This window comes from Salvelinus namaycush, unplaced genomic scaffold, assembly GCF_016432855.1.
Source record: "Salvelinus namaycush isolate Seneca unplaced genomic scaffold, SaNama_1.0 Scaffold484, whole genome shotgun sequence".
Lineage (NCBI taxonomy): Eukaryota > Metazoa > Chordata > Actinopteri > Salmoniformes > Salmonidae > Salvelinus > Salvelinus namaycush.
The window spans coordinates 137,924-157,028 of record NW_024061180.1 but is presented as its reverse complement, the minus strand read 5'-3'; the positions used below and the strand labels follow the sequence as shown (position 1 = coordinate 157,028).

Genomic DNA, 19,105 nt, shown 5'->3' with positions numbered 1-19,105 from the left:
AACCAAGGAACAACAAAAGTGCCAATGTGGGAGGGTTTGATGTTGGATGCCAGGAAACATTTCCAACTAAGCCCTCCATCAAAATATTCATTATTATAAATGATCACACCACACAAAGGACTTCAATTCTATCTATAAACCACAGTCTAAATCTTAAAGGACAATCAGTCTTGTCAGTCTAAATAGTCAATCAGTGCTTAATATCCATGCTACAGTGAATGGTGCTTTTTCCTCTTTTGAAATGTTCAAACTTTGCTGTAGTATGCCGCCCATTCCCTCTTGGGCAAATCGGGAGCGTGACCGTTAGCATATCCATTTGGCCCTCCACTGACTCCATGGACATCTCCATTTGGTATGAGCCCTTCATGGGATTCTCCATCCAGCTGTTCCTTCCTCAGTGCCAGAGGCGGCTTGCACGTGTGCCAATTCCACAGAACTTTATTCATATCGTCCTGGTCGCGGATCCCGAGAAGCTTGTCCTCGTCGCTCTTCTTCTTGTCATCATCATCGTCGTCGCTATCATCTTTGCTTGACCGGTGCTTGTGGAAGCTGCGCATGTCGCCGCTGATGCTCTCGAAGTACTGCTGGATGCAGACCTTGGCGAAGGTCTTGGCGTGCTCCTTGCACGTCTCGTCGAAGAGCTTGCGTTCGACGTCGACGTAGTGAGACCAGTATTTGGTCTTGAGGAAGGCAGCTTGGGTGAAGCAAGGTCGGATGGCTCGTATCATGAAGGCTGCTAAGGTCATCAGCAGCAGGAATACCCAGCCAAACGCCTACAGGGAAACACATGATAATACGTAAACAAAGACCTTGCTTTACCACTACAACAAACGTACTTTGAACCAATGGCCCGGTTCACACTTAGGTTGGACAACTGATGTACAATGGATTTAACACAACAGTTATTTTGAAAGAGATTGTCTGCACCTAAATGTGAACTAGGTGAATATGGAAACTACCAACGACAACTTACCTGGGATATACACTTGATATATCTCGATGCCGCTTCTCTCGATATCACCTCGGGCTGATTGAAGATATTCTTGCATGGAATCTTCGCTAACAATTTAACAATCTCCACTTCCGTCATTCCATCAATGAGGGTAGAATTCCCAAACTGATGAATGTCCAAGTTGACGCTGAACGCACACAGGAAGCTCTTCCCGTCCATAAGAGTCACAGATATCCACACCATGGGCGCGATCAAGGACCGCTGCGTGATCGAAACGAACATGTAACGAAGGATCGTCGGATCCTTCACCCTCTTCCCTGTCGGTCTTTTCCACTCCTCAGCTAACATCGAAACATTGTTATTCAACACGAACCCTAGTAGGAAGAACCATATAGGTGGGGTAACCAGTAGTCCAATCCCATAGGCGTAGTTGTACTCTGGGATACAAGGGCAGCTAAACTCGAAGGCTGAGTAGAGCTGGGCGCTAGCTAGGGCCATGATACCACAGATGCCGTTCATAAAGGACTCCTGGTTGGATTGGAGAAACTGGAACATCATACGGAACTTATCCATCTTGATTGGTCTGCTGGCGGTGCCTTTTTAAATGTACTGAGATCTGTAGAAAAAGATGGATCCAGTTGATGGAAATCAATTTGATAGTGGTGCCTCTGAAGTATTCAAATCTGTGGGAAAACACAGAGGCAGATGTTAGAATTCAACAACAACAAAAAATGTGACGGGGCCCAACATGTGAAAGGCACTCAGTCATTTGATGTTGGAGAAATCGTGTAGCCCCGTGTCTGTGTACATTTGCAACTCATAAAATGTAGACGAAGAAGTAAATGAAGATGTTGTTTACAAGCAGTACTGACTAAACAATTTAATCAATCTCCCACTGCTTTATAATGAAACATCAATGGTTTGAGTGTCTGAAGAGCTCACAAATCATTCAAGAAGGACTTATTTTTATTGACAGGTAAATCCATGTTCAGTTTCTTTCCAGCAAGCAATAAATTATTGAAAAAGACTGAAAAAGACTTAACAAAATAGACAGTGAGAAATTGATAATCTAAGTAACTGATAAAAAGGGCTACTTACGTCACAATAGGCCTTTCTCCTCTTCCAAGTATACAGGTGATGAAATAATCTCAAATGATGATAAGTCAACAAATGGACGATCACAAATATTTCTTCAACTTCTCTTGATACACTCCAGCTTTGCCAAACCTCTTGGTATACCAACTCTCCTCTTTCTAGTATGCAGTCTTTGATTAAATCAAGTTCAAGTTCATTGAGCTCAAATGATGATAAGGCTGAAAATGTATGGCAAATAGTTCTCCAGGTACTTTTGGAATATTGTTGATTCTGATGCTCACTCAACCCTTCAAGAACAGTCTATGGGGATGTAGAATGGTAGAAAGCAAAGGCAAGGTCACGTCATCTGTCATCAGCTAGGCCCCTCCCTGTGAAGGCACCTGCACTCCTTTCTCTGTTGTACTGATGTAACAGGTTTCCCATCTCCCCCTCGCCATTGTCCCAAGAGCAAACATGTTACAGGCCCTAGAAAACACTTGGGCTACGGCTACTGCTTTGCAGACGTGAGTCTGCCATAAGACACTAATGACTCATGACTTTCAAGAAGAGGTGAGAACCACCTCAAACTAGAGCAACTAATATTTATTGTATTTTTATTCTACTATATGTCGGTCTGTGAAATGCATTTTTTTGGTCTACCTTTATATGCCTATATTCATATAAAGAAGAGGTTTGATATGTCTATTTGCAGTTGTCTGGACAGGATGAGGTGGTTTTCTGTCTCTAACCAGAGTGACACAGCTGAAATTCCCACAGCTGAGATGCAAAAATAGTTTCAGCCCATTCAAATGATCTGGGTTATTCTCTCTGAAATATTTGTTCACAGATTAATGAATCACTGTTTCCACTTGGGAATCACAGTGATGTGACTGGCATCTCTGTATTTAACAATATTATTTATAGACCAAATCCATTACTTTATAATTAATTATACCAGTACACATACAGTATACTGCTGTCATCTTTTATATCCTTAGTCACATGTGACTTTTACCATATTACATAAGGTTTAGGCATCCTTTGGCCTGCCTTCCTGTGTTGAGTCTTACCTATACAATAGTAATGGGCTTTATGTGGCATCCAACTGCACCTAGGAGAATGAGGCACAGCCGGACAAACCAGTTAAAGCTAGCTAATACCAGTTCATACCACACAGGACCATATAAAAGCTTGTGTTTAGTCCCCTATTGTGGGACACAAGTCATTTTCCATACATTGTTAGCTTTTGTTTGAACAGCATTGTTAATGTGAGGGTATGATCAAAAACATGGAATATTCTATTATTCTACTCATGGCATCACATAATGATATATTACTATTATCTGGTGTTGTCCTGCTATCCAGTAGTGTAAAGTACTTAAGTAAAAATACTTGAAAATACTATTTATATTTTTGACAATTTTTACTTTACTACATTCCTAAAGAAAATAATGTACTTTTTACACCATACATTTTCCCTGACACCCAAAAGTACTCATTACATTTTGACAGGAAAACGGTCCAATTCGCACACTTATCAAGAGAACATCCCTGGTCATCCATACTGCCTTTGATCTGACTCTCTAAACACAAATGCTTCATTTGTAAATTATGTCTGAGCGTCCCCCTGGATATCCGCCAATAAAAAATTAAATAAAAATGGTGCTGTCTGGTTTGCTTAATATAATACATTTGAAATGGTTTATACTTTTACTTTTGATAAAGTACATTTACTTTTGATACTTGTGTATATTTAAAACCAAATACTTTAACTTTTACTCAAGTAGTATTTTACTGGGTGACTCCCTTTTACCTGAGTAATTTTCTATTAAAGTATCTTAACTTCTACTCAAGTATGACAATTGAGTACTTTTTCCACCACTACCAGTAGCTTTAGATGTACACTGCTCAAAAAAATAAAGGGAACACTAAAATAACACATCCTAGATCTGAATGAATGAAATATTCTTATTAAATACTTTTTTCTTTACATAGTTGAATGTGCTGACAACAAAATCACACAAAAATTATCAATGGAAATCAAATTTATCAACCCATGGAGGTCTGGATTTGGAGTCACACTCAAAATTAAAGTGGAAAACCACACTACAGGCTGATCCAACTTTGATGTAATGTCCTTAAAACAAGTCAAAATGAGGCTCAGTAGTGTGTGTGGCCTCCACGTGCCTGTATGACCTCCCTACAACGCCTGGGCATGCTCCTGATGAGGTGGCGGATGGTCTCCTGAGTGATCTCCTCCCAGACCTGGACTAAAGCATCCGCCAACTCCTGGACAGTCTGTGGTGCAACGTGGCGTTGGTGGATGGAGCAAGACATGATGTCGCAGATGTGCTCAATTGGATTCAGGTCTGGGGAACGGGCGGGCCAGTCCATAGCATCAATGCCTTCCTCTTGCAGGAACTGCTGACACACTCCAGCCACATGAGGTCTAGCATTGTCTTGCATTAGGAGGAACCCAGGGCCAACCGCACCAGCATATGGTCTCACAAGGGGTCTGAGGATCTCATTTCGGTACCTAATGGCAGTCAGGCTACCTCTGGCTAGCACATGGAGGGCTGTGCGGCACCCAAAGAAATGCCACCCCACACCATGACTGACCCACCGCCAAATCGGTCATGCTGGAGGATGTTGCAGGCAGCAGAACGTTCTCCACGGCGTCTCCAGACTCTGTCACGTCTGTGATGTGCTCAGTGTGAACCTGCTTTCATCTGTGAAGAGCACAGGGCGCCAGTGGCGAATTTGCCAATCTTGGTGTTCTCTGGCAAATGCCAAACGTCCTGCACGGTGTTGGGCTGTAAGCCCAGACACATGCACATTTGTGGCCTGCTGGAGGTCATTTTGCAGGGCTCTGGCAGTGCTCCACCTGCTCCTCCTTGCACAAAGGCGGAGGTAGCGGTCCTGCTGCTGGGTTGTTGCCCTCCTACGGCCTCCTCCACGTCTCCTGATGTACTGGCCTGTCTCCTGGTAGCGCCTCCATGCTCTGGACACTACGCTGACAGACACAGCAAACCTTTTTGCCACAGCTCGCATTGATGTGCCATCCTGGATGAGCTGCACTACCTGAGCTACTTGTGTGGGTTGTAGACTCCGTCTCATGCTACCACTAGAGTGAAAGCACCGCCAGCATTCAAAAGTGACCAAAACATCAGCCAGGAAGCATAGGAACTGAGAAGTAGTCTGTGGTCACCACCTGCAGAATCACTCCTTTATTGGGGGTGTCTTGCTAATTGCCTATAATTTCCACCTTTTGTCTATTCCATTTGCACAACAGCATGTGAAATGTATTGTCAATCAGTGTTGCTTCCTAAGTGGACAGTTTGATTTCACAGAAGTGTGATTGACTTGGAGTTACATTGTGCTGTTTAAGTGTTCCCTTTATTTTTTTGAGCAGTGTATATCAGTAGTAGAATCTTCCTACAGACGGCAAAGGAATTTACTCAAACGAAGTTCAGTTTACTCTGGATTTACTCTGATAGCCACAGAAGGATGTGGCAGACTTGAGAACTTTGGAAGAAAACTGTCTTCTCCCCGGCTTTTTAAATGATGGTTGATCAACGATTTCAGAGAAAATAAAATCAGAAACATGGAAGAAAGGAACATATTGAAGCATTTTCAGAAATTAAGCAAGAACGTGTGCTTTTGAATGAATAAAATCTAAAGTCCAAATCGATTTGAGTCATCCATTGACTAACTAAAGAGATAAACATGGTAACAATAACATTCTACTACCATTGTGTCTCACTCAGAATAGCTACTGTGACGATAAGGCAGGAAGAACATTCGGTTTTAGAATACTGTAGTGCAGGTGGTACAGCCACGTGTTCTACTGTGCACATTCTGTATACATGATAGCCACTCATTGGTTAGTGGGCGTGTCATGTTGACGTTAGCCAGTTGTCTGGTTTCCCCACAGCTAGAAGGTTTGCTCGCATGCTCATCGCACGGACATCGATCTGTGCCCGAACAAGAGCGCCTAGACATATACTGGTGATAACACATGCAAAGAACAAATCTACTGAATGCCAGTATCGTCATGCGAATTCCCATCATCATACCTGTATCATCTGCAGTGCCTGACTTGGGCAGGAGCTCACTGGAGCTGAGTACCGGCACCTCACATTTTCTACTGCTTGAGCTCCTGTTCCTATCGTATCCTACTTGAGATACGTCTATAGTTGTCTCTGCTTCCTCATGTACATGAAGCTCAAGGTCAAAAGTACATATAAAGGAAAAGGTCTGTGAGGCAGTAGAGAATTAAGTTTAGCCGAACCTACACCACTCCAGGTTTAAACAAACGCACGGGGAGCTACGCCTAACACACATGCAGGTTCTTAAAGTTTGGGTTGAGTGGATAAATAAAGTCAACAGGTTGTATTATTTTCTCCTTCACCATTAGTCAAAACCTCAGACTATCTTTTAAGCCTGGTCAAAGAGTACACAGGATAACACAGTGAAATATACAAACAAAAACTGGTTTTGGTGCAGGGTCAAGGGAATCACTACCTAAACTTTAATTCAATTTCAAATCATGATACTTTAAATATATTGTCTAAAAACTGAGTCAGTCAGACACTAAAAGGCCACAAGGCAATTTCCCCTTACCTGCACCTTTCCCCCTTGTGGCCATACCTTAAAAAAAAGAGACCCTATTTAAAGAAACAGTCAACCACTGAAATTAAATCAAATTGTATTTGTCTCATGCGCCGAATACAACAGGTGTAGACCTTACAGTGAAATGCATACTTACAAGCCCTTAACCAACAATGCAGTTAAGAAAAATACCTAAATAAATAAGAAATAAAGTAACAAATAATTAAAGAGCAGCAGTAAAATAACTATAGCGAGGCTATATACAGGGGGTACCGGTACAGTCACCGGTGTCGATGTAATTGAGGTATATATACACATGTGGGTTAAAGTCACTTATGCATAGATAATAACAGAAAGTAGCAGCAGTGTAAAAGAGGGGGGGGGGGGGGGGGGGGGGTCAATGCAAGTAGTCTGGGTAGCCATTTGATTAGATGTTCAGTAGTCTTATGGCTTGGGGGTTGAAGCTGTTTAGAAGCCTCTTAGACCTAGATTTGGCACTCCGGTACCACTTGCCGTGCGGTAGCAGAGAGAACAGTCTATGACTAGGGTGGCTGGTGTCTGACAATTTTTAGCGCCGAGCAGTTGCCATACCAGGCAGTGATGCCACCAGTCAGGATGAGCTCGATGGTGCAGCTGTAGAACCTTTTGAGGATCTAAGGACCCATGCCAAATCTTTTCAATCTCCTGAGGGGGAATAGGTTGTCGTGCCCTCTTCACGACTGTCTTGGTGTGCTTGAACCATGTTTGTTTGTTGGTGATGTGGACACCAAGGAACTTGAAGCTCTCAACCTGCTTCACACAGCCCCGTCGCTGAGAATGGGGGCATGCTGGTCCTCCTTTTCCTGTAGTCCACAATCATCTCCTTAGTCTTGATCACGTTGAGGGAGAGGTTGTTGTTCTGGCACCACACGACCAGGTCTCTGACCTCCTCCCTATATGCTGTCTCGTCGTTGCTGGTGATCAGACCTACCGCTGTTGTGTCATCCGCAAACTTAATGATGGTGTTGGAGTCGTGCCTGGCCGTGCAGTCATGAGTGAACAGGGGGTACAGGAGGGGACTGAGCACGCACCCCTGTGGGGCACCTGTGTTAAGGATCAGCGTGGCGGATGTATTGTTACCTACCCTTACCAGCTGGGGGCGGCCCGTCAGGAAGTCCAGGATCCAGTTGCAAAGGGAAGTGTTTAGTCCCAGTGTCCTTAGCTTAGTGATGAGCTATGAGGGTACTAGGGTTTTGAACACTGAGCTGTAGTCAATGAATAGCATTCTCACATAGGTGTTTCTTTGGTCAATGTGTGAAAGGGCAGTGTGGCGTGCAATAGAGATTGCATCATCTGTGGATCTGTCGGGGCGGTATGCAAATTGGAGTGGGTCTAAGGTTTCTGGGATAATGGTGTTGATGTGAGCCACTCAGACATGAGTGCTATGGGTCGGTAGTCATTTAGGAAGGTTACCTTAGTGTTCTTGGGCACAGGGACGATGGTGGTCTGCTTGAAACATGTTGGTATTACAGACTCAGACAGGGAGAGGTTGAACATGTTAGTGAAGACACTTCCCAGTTGGTCAGCGTATGCTTGGAGTACACGTCCTGGTAATCCGTCTGGCCCTGCGGCTTTGTGAATGTCACCCTGTTTAAAGGTCTTACTCACATCGGCTGCGGAGAGTGTGATCACACAGTTGTTCGGAATAGCTGGTGCTCTCATGCCTGTTTCAGTGTTACTTGCCTTGAAGTGCCTGTGATAGTTTGCAAGCCCTGCCACATCCGATGAGCGTCAGAGCCGGTGTAGTATGATTAAATCTTAGTCCTGTATTAACGCTTTGCCTGTTTGATGGTTCGTCGGAGGACATAGCGGGATTTCTTATAAACTTCCAGGTTAGAGTCCCGCTCCTTGAAAGCGGCAGCTCTACCCTTTAGCTCAGTGTGGCTGTTGCCTGTAATCCATCGCTTCTGGTTGGGGTATGTACGTACGGTCACTGTGGGGATGACGTCATCGATGCACTTATTGATGAAGCCGGTGACTGATGTGTACTCCTCATTGCAATCGGAAGAATCCCAGAACATATTCCAGTCTGTGCTAGCAAAACAGTCCTTTAGCTTAGCATCTGCTTCATCTGACCACTTTTTTATTGACCGAGTCACTGGTGCTTCCTGCTTTAATTTAGAATTATGGCCAGATTTGACAAATGGGGGGCGAGAGAGTGCTTTGTACGTGTTTCTGTGTGTGGAGTAAAGGTGGTCTAGAGTTCTTTTCCCTCTGGTTGCACATTTAACATGTTGATAGAAATGAGGTAAAACGGATTTAAGTTTCCCTGCATTAAAGTCCCCGACCACTAGGCGCGCCACCTCTGGATGAGCGTTTTCCTGTTTGCTTATGGTGGTATACAGCTCATTGAGTGCGGTCTTAGTGCCAACATCAGTCTGTAGTGGTATATAGACAGCTATGAAAAATACAGATGAAAACTCTCTAGGTAGATAGTGTGGTCTACAGCTTATCATGAGATACTCTTCTATTCATGCCGTCGTTCAGCTACGACTCGGTGAAAGATAACATATCACAGTTATTAAATGTCCCGTTGGTAGGATATACGTGCTTTTAGCTTGTCCAATTTATTTTCCAGTAATACGGATGGCAAGGGCAGATTAGCCACTCGTCGCCGGATCCTCACAAGGCACCCCTAACTCTTTCCGCAATATCTTTGCCGTCTCTTCCTCGTGCGAATGATGGGGATGAGGGCCTGTTTGTGTGTCTGGAGTAAATCCCTCTCCTCCGACTCATTAAAGAGAAATTCTTCACCCAGTTCAATGTGAGTAATCGCTGTTCTGATTTCCAGAAGCTCTTTTTGGTCATAAGAGACGGTAGCAGCAACATTATGTACAAAATAAGTTACGAAAAATGCGAGATTTCTTTTTTGCATGGTTGGTTTAAGAGCCCATGAAACGGCAGCCATCCTCTCCAGCGCCAATTACAGGAGCAATCATTCAATTAGCAAGGTAGAAGCATGCATAATAAGCAATGGAGGCTCATTGTCACACTTGTGACAAGTTGAACCATTCTACCTTACAAGTCAAAGTCTTCAGATTTTACTGACAATTTTTGTATGTTTTATTATATTACATAGGATTTTTTCCTACCAATGTAACAATCTACTCCACATTTCCAAAGTGAAAGAACAACTATAGAACATTTTCCACATTTTGGGAGGGATTACTGCATTTAAAAGCAAACTCTTATTTATTTTTCTCCCCTTTTGTGCATATTCAAATACTTTACCGTCAATGGATAATATATGTATATAAAAAATAATGTTGACACTAGCATGTAAAAGCATGCTGACGTCATTGACATTGAGATAACGAGTCAGATCTGCCTCTATGTGCCATTGTATTTAAACTTTTTGTGGTGGCAGCATCATGTTATGTGTATGCTTGCCACCGGCAGGGGCTGGGGAGTTTGTCAGGATCAAAATAAATATGAAAGGAGCAAAACCCAGGTAAAAAGTTAGAGGAATACATACCTCACTCTTCTTAAAACTCTGGGATAGAGTTGTATTTTTCAGTGGGGCAATTACACAATTTTCTATGCAAAAGACACACCAGAATAGCTTTCCAAGAGGTGTTGAGTGTTCCAGCCTCAGTCCTGACTTACATTTCAGAGACAAGGTATGAATATTGCTGTCCATCAATGAATTACAACTCAATTTACTGAGCTTGAGCAATTTTGACAAAAACAATGGATAAATGTTGCCCTAAGACAGCGTTTCCCAAACTCGGTCCTGGGGACCCCAAGGGGTGCACATTTGGGATTTTGTCTTAGCATTATACAGCTGATTCAAATAGTAAACTTATCATCAAACTTTGATTATTTGAAGCAGCTGTGTAGCGCTAGGGCAAAACCCAAAACGTGCACCCCTAGTTTGGGAACCGCTGCCCTAGGAGTTGTTTAAAGTTGGTATAATCTTATTCAAAACCATTCATAGCTGTATTGGCTGCCAAAAGTCCTTGGGGTGTTTTAAAAAGATATATATAATTATTTGGAAAATGTTCTGTAATTCACTTTCAAAATGTGGAGTAGGTTGTGTAGATTGCAAAATGTGAATCCGTTCACAAGCGACTGTATGTACAGTACCTCTATACTTGGCCCTGCTGTGTTGTGTCTGATGACCCTGATTCTTATCTGAACAGTAGAGGAAGTGTGCGCTATCCGGTTTGCTCTGTGTATTGCAGAGGAAAGTGTCGCACAGCCACAGCACATGGGCAGGGTACTCACTCAGGAAATAAGTCAACCTACAGCTGCAACTAAAATAGGAAGAGACAGCAGTGTTGCTGTGCAAGGATCTCTTTTTCGTTTCCTCCTCTACGGTACATCCATAACGACCATTGCCGAGTACAACTAAATGTACAACCAGACTACTTACTCCAGTCAGGTAAGTGTTATTATTGCAACTTTTATTTTGATTGAGAAATAATGCTGTTTTGTGTGCATACTGAATGAATTTATCAAAAGTTAGATGCTTTCGAGCCAACAAGGAAGTCCCCATCTCGGTCTCTCATCCACTCACTGTTCTTTATGCTTAGCATTGTCGTTTTTCAACTGATAGGATAGATCGTTATGGATTTCTGCTAAATCAGAATTTCACAGAAACTACCTGCACCTTTGATTTCATTGTGCACACTGATGCACCCATCGAAGGTTTGGTATAATTTATCATACTGTACGTTAAAATCTCATATTGGACTTCACGTGCATTTTGAATGAGAAGGATGGGAAAATAGATATATATCAACATGGATATCATAGAATAGAAACTGACATTTTTCATGTGTCTTATTCTACTCCACAGAGACAACGTTAAGGATGCAAGATACCTTTCTCCGGGTGTTTGTGCTGGCAGTTAGTCTACTGTATCCCATCCCCAGAGAGGACAGAACAGGACAGGTTCAGGAGCAGGATGGTCACATAATGGGCATGCAGGAGCGTGAAGATTGGCTGCAGAGGGAGAGGGCAAAGCTGGAACAGGAAGTGGCACCACTGGTAACCCAAGAGGAAGGGCCCATCGACCAAAAACCCTTACAACTTGAAGTACAGCAGGTCTATCAAATCGACCAGAACCATTATCAAAAGGGCTTGGAAGAGACTCTTATCGAACAGAAACATTCTCAAGAGAACAAAGAGGAGAAAGATGAAGAGAAAGAGGAGGGATCTCACATTGACCATAAGCTTTCACAAGTACACCAAGATGTACCTAAGACAGAGCAAAACCTCTCACCAGAGGACAAGGAACAGTCTACCATTGACCTCAGCCTATCATTAACCCTTTCACAAGGAAACGACCAAGAGCAGCCTGCTTCAGACACAGAGGCATCTCACAATGACAAGAAACTGTACCACTTGGACAAGGACATGGCGAATGTCCATCAACAGTGGCCACAAGAGGTCCCGACTGGTAGTTGCCATAGTGACCAACAGACATCACCAGAGCGTCAGGAAGAGTCTCAGGTCGACCAACAGCAATCTAAAACAGACCAGGAAGCAGAACAGGAGGTGTCACCCATCTTCAGAACATCATCAGAGGGGAACCAGCAAGAGCATCTCACAGACCAGCCGTCTAACACACATCAGGAAGTAAAAGTACCACCTAACCTCAGAAAGTCAGACGACCAGCAACATCTCACAGAACAATATAACACAAACCAGGAAGAGACACCGATTCTCAGTGAATCATCAAAGGATGACCAGCAGCAGGAGCATGTCACTAATATCATAGACTCTGAGAGCGACTACACCTGGTACCTATGGAACGCCTACTCCCTCATCTCTTTTGTTCATTTCTCCATTAAATTCTTCAGAAGACGTTCACAGAAGAAGCTCCATCCAGGAGAGATCCTTCAGGAGGATATGGAAGACATCTCTGTCGTGAAAAACCTCTCGGCTGAAGTTCCGCTACCGGACTGTGATACACTCAACCGTTTTTACGACAAATGTGTCAAAGTCTCACCCAATGAGAGCTGGAGGGTGACTGAGTTTGTGGAGGGTTTTGCTAATGACCTATTAGAAGCCATGAGGAGCATGAGTGATGTGGAGGTTGGCATGGTGATTGAAGACTTTGTGGTAGAGGGCAGGATCAGTTCCCTTGTGTGTGACATCATAGTCCCCATTGCCCCGTTAGAGCCATACAGTTTCCAGTTTCAACTCTGGTGTAACCAGGCTATTGATGATATGCCACCTGAAATGGAGGGCTGTGGTAGAGTCAAAATGGTGGATGGTGGTGTGAACCAAAATGGCTGCCCATGTCACACAGCTGCCATAGGAGATGATGATATGCTATGCCTGCTGTGTTGTGACAATGAGAAAGTCAAAGTGGTGAAAGTCACTGATGTATTGGATAGTGCTCTTTGCTCGAAACACACCCCTTACCTGGCCAAAACCCAGGTTACCAAATGGTTCCAGACCACGATTAGAAAAGCTTGGGGACAGATATCCCACAAATATGAATTTGAGCTGACATTTCACAATATGGATGCCCCAGGAGCTCTGATGGTTCGATTTAGATCAGGGAAAGTGATAACCTTCGATATGGCTCCCGTGGTTAAACTCAAAGACACTGAAGCTTATTTCACCATTTCTCCTTCCACCCCACCTAGGAACAACTCCTTGGACACATACTGGAGCCTCTCATTGACCACTTACGAGGACCACTTCCTGAAGTATCTGACCAATCACCTGCCTGAAAACTCCTGCCACATTCACTGCCTTGGAATTGTAGCGTTCCTTCACAAAAAGCAAACGGGCCTCACAGGCAGAAGTATCCTTACAGATCAACACTTCAAAACAGTGTTAATTCACTTGATTTTGAGTAAAAAGCCTTCTGACTGGTACCCTGAACACTTGGGTAGCAGATTACGTGATGCGTTGAGCTTCCTAGAAAATAGCCTGCAGGGCAGGAAGTTGCTTCACAGCTTTATTGGAAAACCTCTGGTTCCAAGTGAGATTGGACTCCCTGCTGTATTTAGTGATGCAGAGCCTGTAAACCTCTTCCGCCCTCTTGGGGTACAAAATGGCAGCTACACCAAGACTGTAAAGCACTTGCAAGAGATGCTCAGGAACTCTTCCATGCTGATACAGGAGTATTTGCCAAAGCCAAAGGAATGCAATGGTCTAGACAAAACTTCCACTGGTATTGAGTGTTGAACAATTTTAAAGGTTGATACTGGACAGTTAACTGTAAAGAGATGCCAAATCTACAATGACATTCTCAAATGCAGAGAGGCATCATGAGGAAACACATGCTTAAGTGATCATGTTAAAATGCAACAGAAAAGTTCCACCCCACCACCCATACCCAAATAAATGCTTATTTTAAAGTAACCTGAAATACTTTTGAATTTTCTAAATGTGGGCCAAAACTACATTGGAAACATTGAAATAATTTCCTATTTGAAAGAGTAGAAATATTTCCAAATACCGAACAGACCTGGGTTCAACTGCGTGGGAGTATATACACTGAAATAATTTTTTTTACTAAGTTACAGTTCATAAGGAAATCAGTAAATTGAAATACATTAAGCCCTAATGTACACATTTCACAGGACTGGGCAGGAGCACAGCCATGGTGGGCCTTCCCACACCCACCAACTTGGGTGCTAGGCAGAGCCAGGCCCAGCCAATCACAATGAGTTTCCCCCACAAGAGGGCTTCATTACACCAGTTGCATCAGCTGTCTGAGTGGCTGGTCTCCGATGATCCTACAGGTGAAGAAGCTGATGTTAAGGTCCCGGGCTGGAATAGTTACTCGTGGTCTGCAGTTGTGAGGCCGGTTAGACAATGCCCAGTCCTCTAAAATGTGCGGTAGTTTATGGTAGTGAAATTACCATTCTGGCAAAAGCTCTGGACATCTCTGCAGTCAGCATACCAGTTGCACACTCCCTCAATTTAGACATCTGTGGTCTTGTGACAACTGCATATTTCATAGTGGCCTTTTGTTCCCATCAGAAGGTCCACCTGTGTAATGATCATGCCATTTAATCAGCTTCTTGATTTGCCACACCTGCCAGGGTGATGGAGTATCTTGGCAAAGGAGAAATGCTCAAATATGGATTTCAACAAATGTGAACACTTGAACTAAGCTTTATACGTATGGAACATTTCTGGGTTCTTTCATTTCAGCTCATGAAATTAAGTTTCCATGTTGGATTTATATATTTGGGGATTTTAAAATTACATACATTTCCAAGTGCATTTCCAAACACATTCCAATATTCAACTACTTCAAATAAATCACCAAATATGTATGTCTGAAAGTAATCAAATGTAATAATATTTGAACCCAGTTCTGCCTGGACCTCTGCAGCCATTTTGAATGAACTCAATACACATGATTGTTTAAAAAGTTTATTTTATCAAAATAATTGTCCACTGCTCATCAAACCCTCCCAACAGCACCTAAAACCATGAGGGAAAAGCTATTATTTTCAGAAATTTGTGCTCATATATTAAGATACCAATTAAACATTCTTAAGAATTAAGCAGAGGGACTGAGTACCTTAAGTAGCCCCGTCGTTGAAGGTTTCCATGCTCCATGTTTTATCTTCAGCATGTTCGTCATGGGCCATCGTCATAAAATGACTGGTCACAGTTCGTGCGTGAGCTATGAGCGTTATCAGATCAGTATTGCATTTTCCACAGATTACGGTCAAACAAAACACAATGTAAAATATAAAATGGTGGTATGAATGCATGCCCGCGTTAAGTCCTCAAAATGGCTTCCCATTCCCTTCTAATGCACTCAGATGAAAGGGTTGGTGACAATGAGAAGACATGACTGGTCATGAGCCAGACCTACATGCTCACCGGAGGGTTGTAGAGAAGGACAAGAACCGACACAGCATGAGCAAACCGCAGCATCGCCACCCAGTTCCACCCACCTAGGACAATCACAATAAATATTGGTTAACCCTCATAGCAAGGAGTCCCTCAGAACTCAAGTCAATCACTCAGGTGAACCTACTTTTTAGTCTTTGTGCCATAGTTGCAGGACTTGGAACTTGGAGTTGGAGTGACTTTCCCCGTAGTTATTTCACAGTGCAAGTGGAGTTTCTGGAAGAAAATAAATGTACGTTCTTCCTAAGGTGCATTACTGTAGGCCTATAGTATTAAAGAATCAACCCATCATGATTAGTTGTTTGGAGATGCACATGAGTCAGACCTGATTGTCCAGGCCCTGGAAGATGAAAGCTCCGATAGTGAACCTCAAAGCATTGTTGGTGGTGTGTGACAGGAACTTTGACTGGACAGTATTCTTGCCATCCACCATGCATCTAGTTAAGAGAAGATCGTGTACTTAACACTAATCCCGCCAAATTGGGACAAGGTTCACCCACTGGGTCTTATTCTCGCCTTGTAAACCAGGGACTGAGTTAAGACACTAGGGCTGTGTTTACACAGGCAGACAGTTCTGATTTCTCTTGGTTGAGGTTTAACAGCAGTTGGCTTCCAATATATTGCATTACCACCCCCAACTGAATTATAGATCCATTACACTTTGTGATAAAGGGAACCAAAAATACACTGAATATTACCCTACTTAACCTCATCTGATCCTTCCCCAGGCCAACGGGCTGAGAGAACAGGACACTACCATGCTACACGTGTCCCCTGCACCTTACTGAAGCATATGTCACGCATTGGCCTATCCCTCTGTGCTGTCAGACATCCCATTCACAGGAATCCTCAGAATTGCTCACCCTTGACCCATTCTCTACTTCACTCCCTCAGCATGCGACACCTTCTGCACTAGTCTGACTAGCCACCGAACACTTCTGATCCCCAGCAACATGTGCACCCTACAGTTGACCACTTTATCCAACGAAACTAAACAACCCTCTATCCCTTGCCCTTCTGCACACTACCACATCTTGGAATCTCCCTCCTACACTGCGACATGACCATAAATGTTGCAGCTGAAACAGAGCAGTGGATTCGCCACAAAAGCTCCAACAGGATAAGTGATACATCCTAACATGATCTTGTCACTTAAAGACGGACTCAAAAGGACTGACAGTGACTACCGTTTCGCCACCGTGTCTGCGTCACACCAAACTACACAGGAATCTTCAACTTCCATTGCACCACCTCCACACTTAACGCTACCCCAGAAATCACTCCCTTCAATGGTGCGCAAAGCAAGACTACACTAGTTGTGTTGCACAGAGCACCTGCTCCCTCTGATCTAAAGAAACACAATCACAAGTCAGCTTCACCGACTCAAAAGCACACCCTCTTTTCCACCCATGGATCAGCCAAAAGACCTGGTTCCATCCTCTTCAAAATCTCAGTCCCACTAAACCAAAATGCATCTTTATCATAACCATGTCCATCAACACAAGGCTCATGCTTCTCAAACCTTTAGCCCTTCAATTTCACCTCCATAACTCGAACTGGCGTCTGGCCCACTTTCAAATTGACAGTCTTCCTCGACATACCCCTTTCCCTGTTATTGCTAGAGTCAAATTCAAACCCATCCTCTGCCGCCATCTGTCTTTCCAACCTTTCCCGCCAATCCTCTTCCCTTAACCAATTACCCGACTCCTGAAAACTCAATTTTCCCAAACTGAAATTTCTTTAGCCTTTGGGAGACATGCTAAGCGCTGTACTCCCACTGCAAACTTAAATTTGACCAATCAGATAAGTTCTGAAAAAGACGCGACGTGATTGGTCTTTCAACCAATTAGTGGACAATTGAGTTAGGCTGCCTGTGTAAACTGCCCAGCTGTGGAATCTAGCCAATTAACAAGAAATTAACTACCAGGAACAAGACAAAACCAGGCCAAGAAATTGTAGTTCTATAACAAAGATGTTTTACCCATAGTTGTCGACCACAGTGTATTTGAGAGTGGAGTTTGGGCTAGCAGTCACGTAACAGTTGTTAATATACACCCGCCGATGCAAAGAAATAGTGGGAACTTTGGCCTCAAAGTACATTGGTTGTCCAATGAAATAGGCTTTATTTCCAGTGAGCTTGTTCCATGATTCTGAAGAGAAAGAATAGAGTTAAGGTTCTTTAATAGAAAACAATACTGCAAGTGCATTCAGATTTAGGTGACATCTGTCAAGTCAACGCACCGTCATAAGACGTGAGGGTGACTCCAACCTTGGATTTAAGGGCCTTGAAGACTTTCCCCGCCAAACAAGGATGAAAGCCAAACTTGTAAGAGTGGTGGATCCTGCAGAAAATGGCCATTAGTGCAGTCAGACACTCAATATCCAAACTAGCATACTACCTAGTATGGAGCCATGTATAGGATATGCTAGTGTGGACATTGGAACGTAGCCACCAAATGTGAAATCATGAAGTGGTAGTTTACCGATTGTAGCGGCATTCGATGTGAACAGAGAATGACAACTCCCTCACAATACCGCCTATGGCCTCTGGCTCGTACTTCAGCACGTTGGAGTAGGAAATATAGTCAGCGGTACACTGGAATAGGAGAAACAACTCTAAAAGCCACCAATACATCTGAAAATAATCATTAAAGCCATGGAAATACAATCCCTTCAGACCATTGCAATTTGACTGGATCACTCATGGCACACGTGATGTCTGAGTGACAGGGGATTGTATTTCTGATGGCATTGGTAGCCAACCTTTCTACGGAAGCCACAGCTTTTGATGTTGTAGAGCATGTAGTAGTGTTCCGCTGTGGATTTGTTGACTTTGCAGTTGCAGAGTTTGAGGTACTTGCAGGCGTCGGGGTTGGTGAAGGCGTCTTTTCTGATTCTCACATAAATCCTGTCGAGGTGGCACAGGACCTCAACCTTCTTAGAGTGAACTGGAGGAGCGGTGGGCGGAGATAGGGTGGGCAGCAGGATGTGCTTGACTGAGAGGGGCAGCGGCCTGAACTTCCCTTCAGGCTTGAAGACATAGGCTTGGTCCTCAGAAGCACGAATAGGGATGTATTCTGGTAGCTTCAGATAGTCTGGCTTACGAGAATGCTCCAACATGGGAGTGGCCACGATTTGGGAACGAGACCTGACCTTGGGTTCAGATTCGTCATCAAGCCTCAGTCGCTCCGTCTCATCCCACAGAACTTCAGTGTCATTCCCGTCATCAACAGCTAAAGGGAAGCCCTTACCTGACAAACCATAAGCAGAGGAGTAACTCAGAAGCAAAAGCACCAATTTCACCACCATCTTGCCATTCACCACCAAATCTCTCTCTCAACTAATCCAGAACAGTGACACGGTGTATGAGAGAACCACCATTTGCTTGTGTGTTTTATATACTAGCTACAGCACCCTAATTGCAACACCTGGTGCTGACTTTAATCAGTAGCAGAATCAACCAATCAGCAGTCACCAGGGCCCAGTTTTTCAAAAGTTAAATGATCATCATTTCATTTTAAAGCAGCCATAAATCGCCTTGTGACGGGGAAAGTTTATTATGTTCAACAGGGAGGGGCAATTGAAAGTAAG

The 19,105-nt window shown here is 43.6% G+C and overlaps 3 protein-coding genes across 3 annotated transcripts; 1 reads left to right on the top strand and 2 right to left on the bottom strand.

Moving 5' to 3' along the window:
- Positions 1 to 245: 245 nt before the first annotated feature.
- Positions 246 to 1,525, bottom strand: LOC120041594 (calcium homeostasis modulator protein 1-like). Its single transcript, XM_038986463.1, has 2 exons — positions 974 to 1,525; positions 246 to 773 (listed from the first exon to the last, which is right to left on the bottom strand). Exons 1-2 carry the CDS (start codon positions 1,523 to 1,525, stop codon positions 246 to 248), a joined length of 1,080 nt encoding a protein of 359 aa, XP_038842391.1.
- A 9,454-nt stretch (positions 1,526 to 10,979) lies between these two features.
- LOC120041586 (inositol 1,4,5-trisphosphate receptor-interacting protein-like) lies at positions 10,980 to 13,977 on the top strand. Its single transcript, XM_038986455.1, has 2 exons — positions 10,980 to 11,060; positions 11,478 to 13,977. Exon 2 carries the CDS (start codon positions 11,492 to 11,494, stop codon positions 13,823 to 13,825), a length of 2,334 nt encoding a protein of 777 aa, XP_038842383.1. The 5' UTR covers positions 10,980 to 11,060; positions 11,478 to 11,491; the 3' UTR covers positions 13,826 to 13,977.
- A 1,442-nt stretch (positions 13,978 to 15,419) lies between these two features.
- LOC120041593 (zona pellucida sperm-binding protein 3-like) lies at positions 15,420 to 18,823 on the bottom strand. The gene is made up of 7 exons (XM_038986462.1): positions 18,278 to 18,823; positions 17,998 to 18,110; positions 17,756 to 17,856; positions 17,496 to 17,664; positions 15,840 to 15,951; positions 15,642 to 15,730; positions 15,420 to 15,558 (listed from the first exon to the last, which is right to left on the bottom strand). Exons 1-7 carry the CDS (start codon positions 18,821 to 18,823, stop codon positions 15,420 to 15,422), a joined length of 1,269 nt encoding a protein of 422 aa, XP_038842390.1.
- Between the last annotated feature and the right edge of the window lie 282 nt (positions 18,824 to 19,105).

What these genes read in the sequence shown, in the direction of transcription:
- LOC120041594 (XM_038986463.1), bottom strand. Translation starts at nt 1,525, where the DNA reads ATGGATAAGTTCCGTATGATGTTCCAGTTTCTCCAATCCAACCAGGAG. An exon ending in ATATCAAGTGTATATCCCAG is followed by an intron (nt 774 to 973) that starts GTAAGTTGTCGT and finishes GTTTCCCTGTAG; the next exon opens with GCGTTTGGCTGGGTATTCCT.
- LOC120041586 (XM_038986455.1), top strand. Translation starts at nt 11,492, where the DNA reads ATGCAAGATACCTTTCTCCGGGTGTTTGTGCTGGCAGTTAGTCTACTG.
- LOC120041593 (XM_038986462.1), bottom strand. Translation starts at nt 18,823, where the DNA reads ATGGTGGTGAAATTGGTGCTTTTGCTTCTGAGTTACTCCTCTGCTTAT. An exon ending in CACCCTCACGTCTTATGACG is followed by an intron (nt 17,665 to 17,755) that starts GTGCGTTGACTT and finishes CTTTCTCTTCAG; the next exon opens with AATCATGGAACAAGCTCACT. An exon ending in TCCAGGGCCTGGACAATCAG is followed by an intron (nt 15,731 to 15,839) that starts GTCTGACTCATG and finishes ATTTTCTTCCAG; the next exon opens with AAACTCCACTTGCACTGTGA.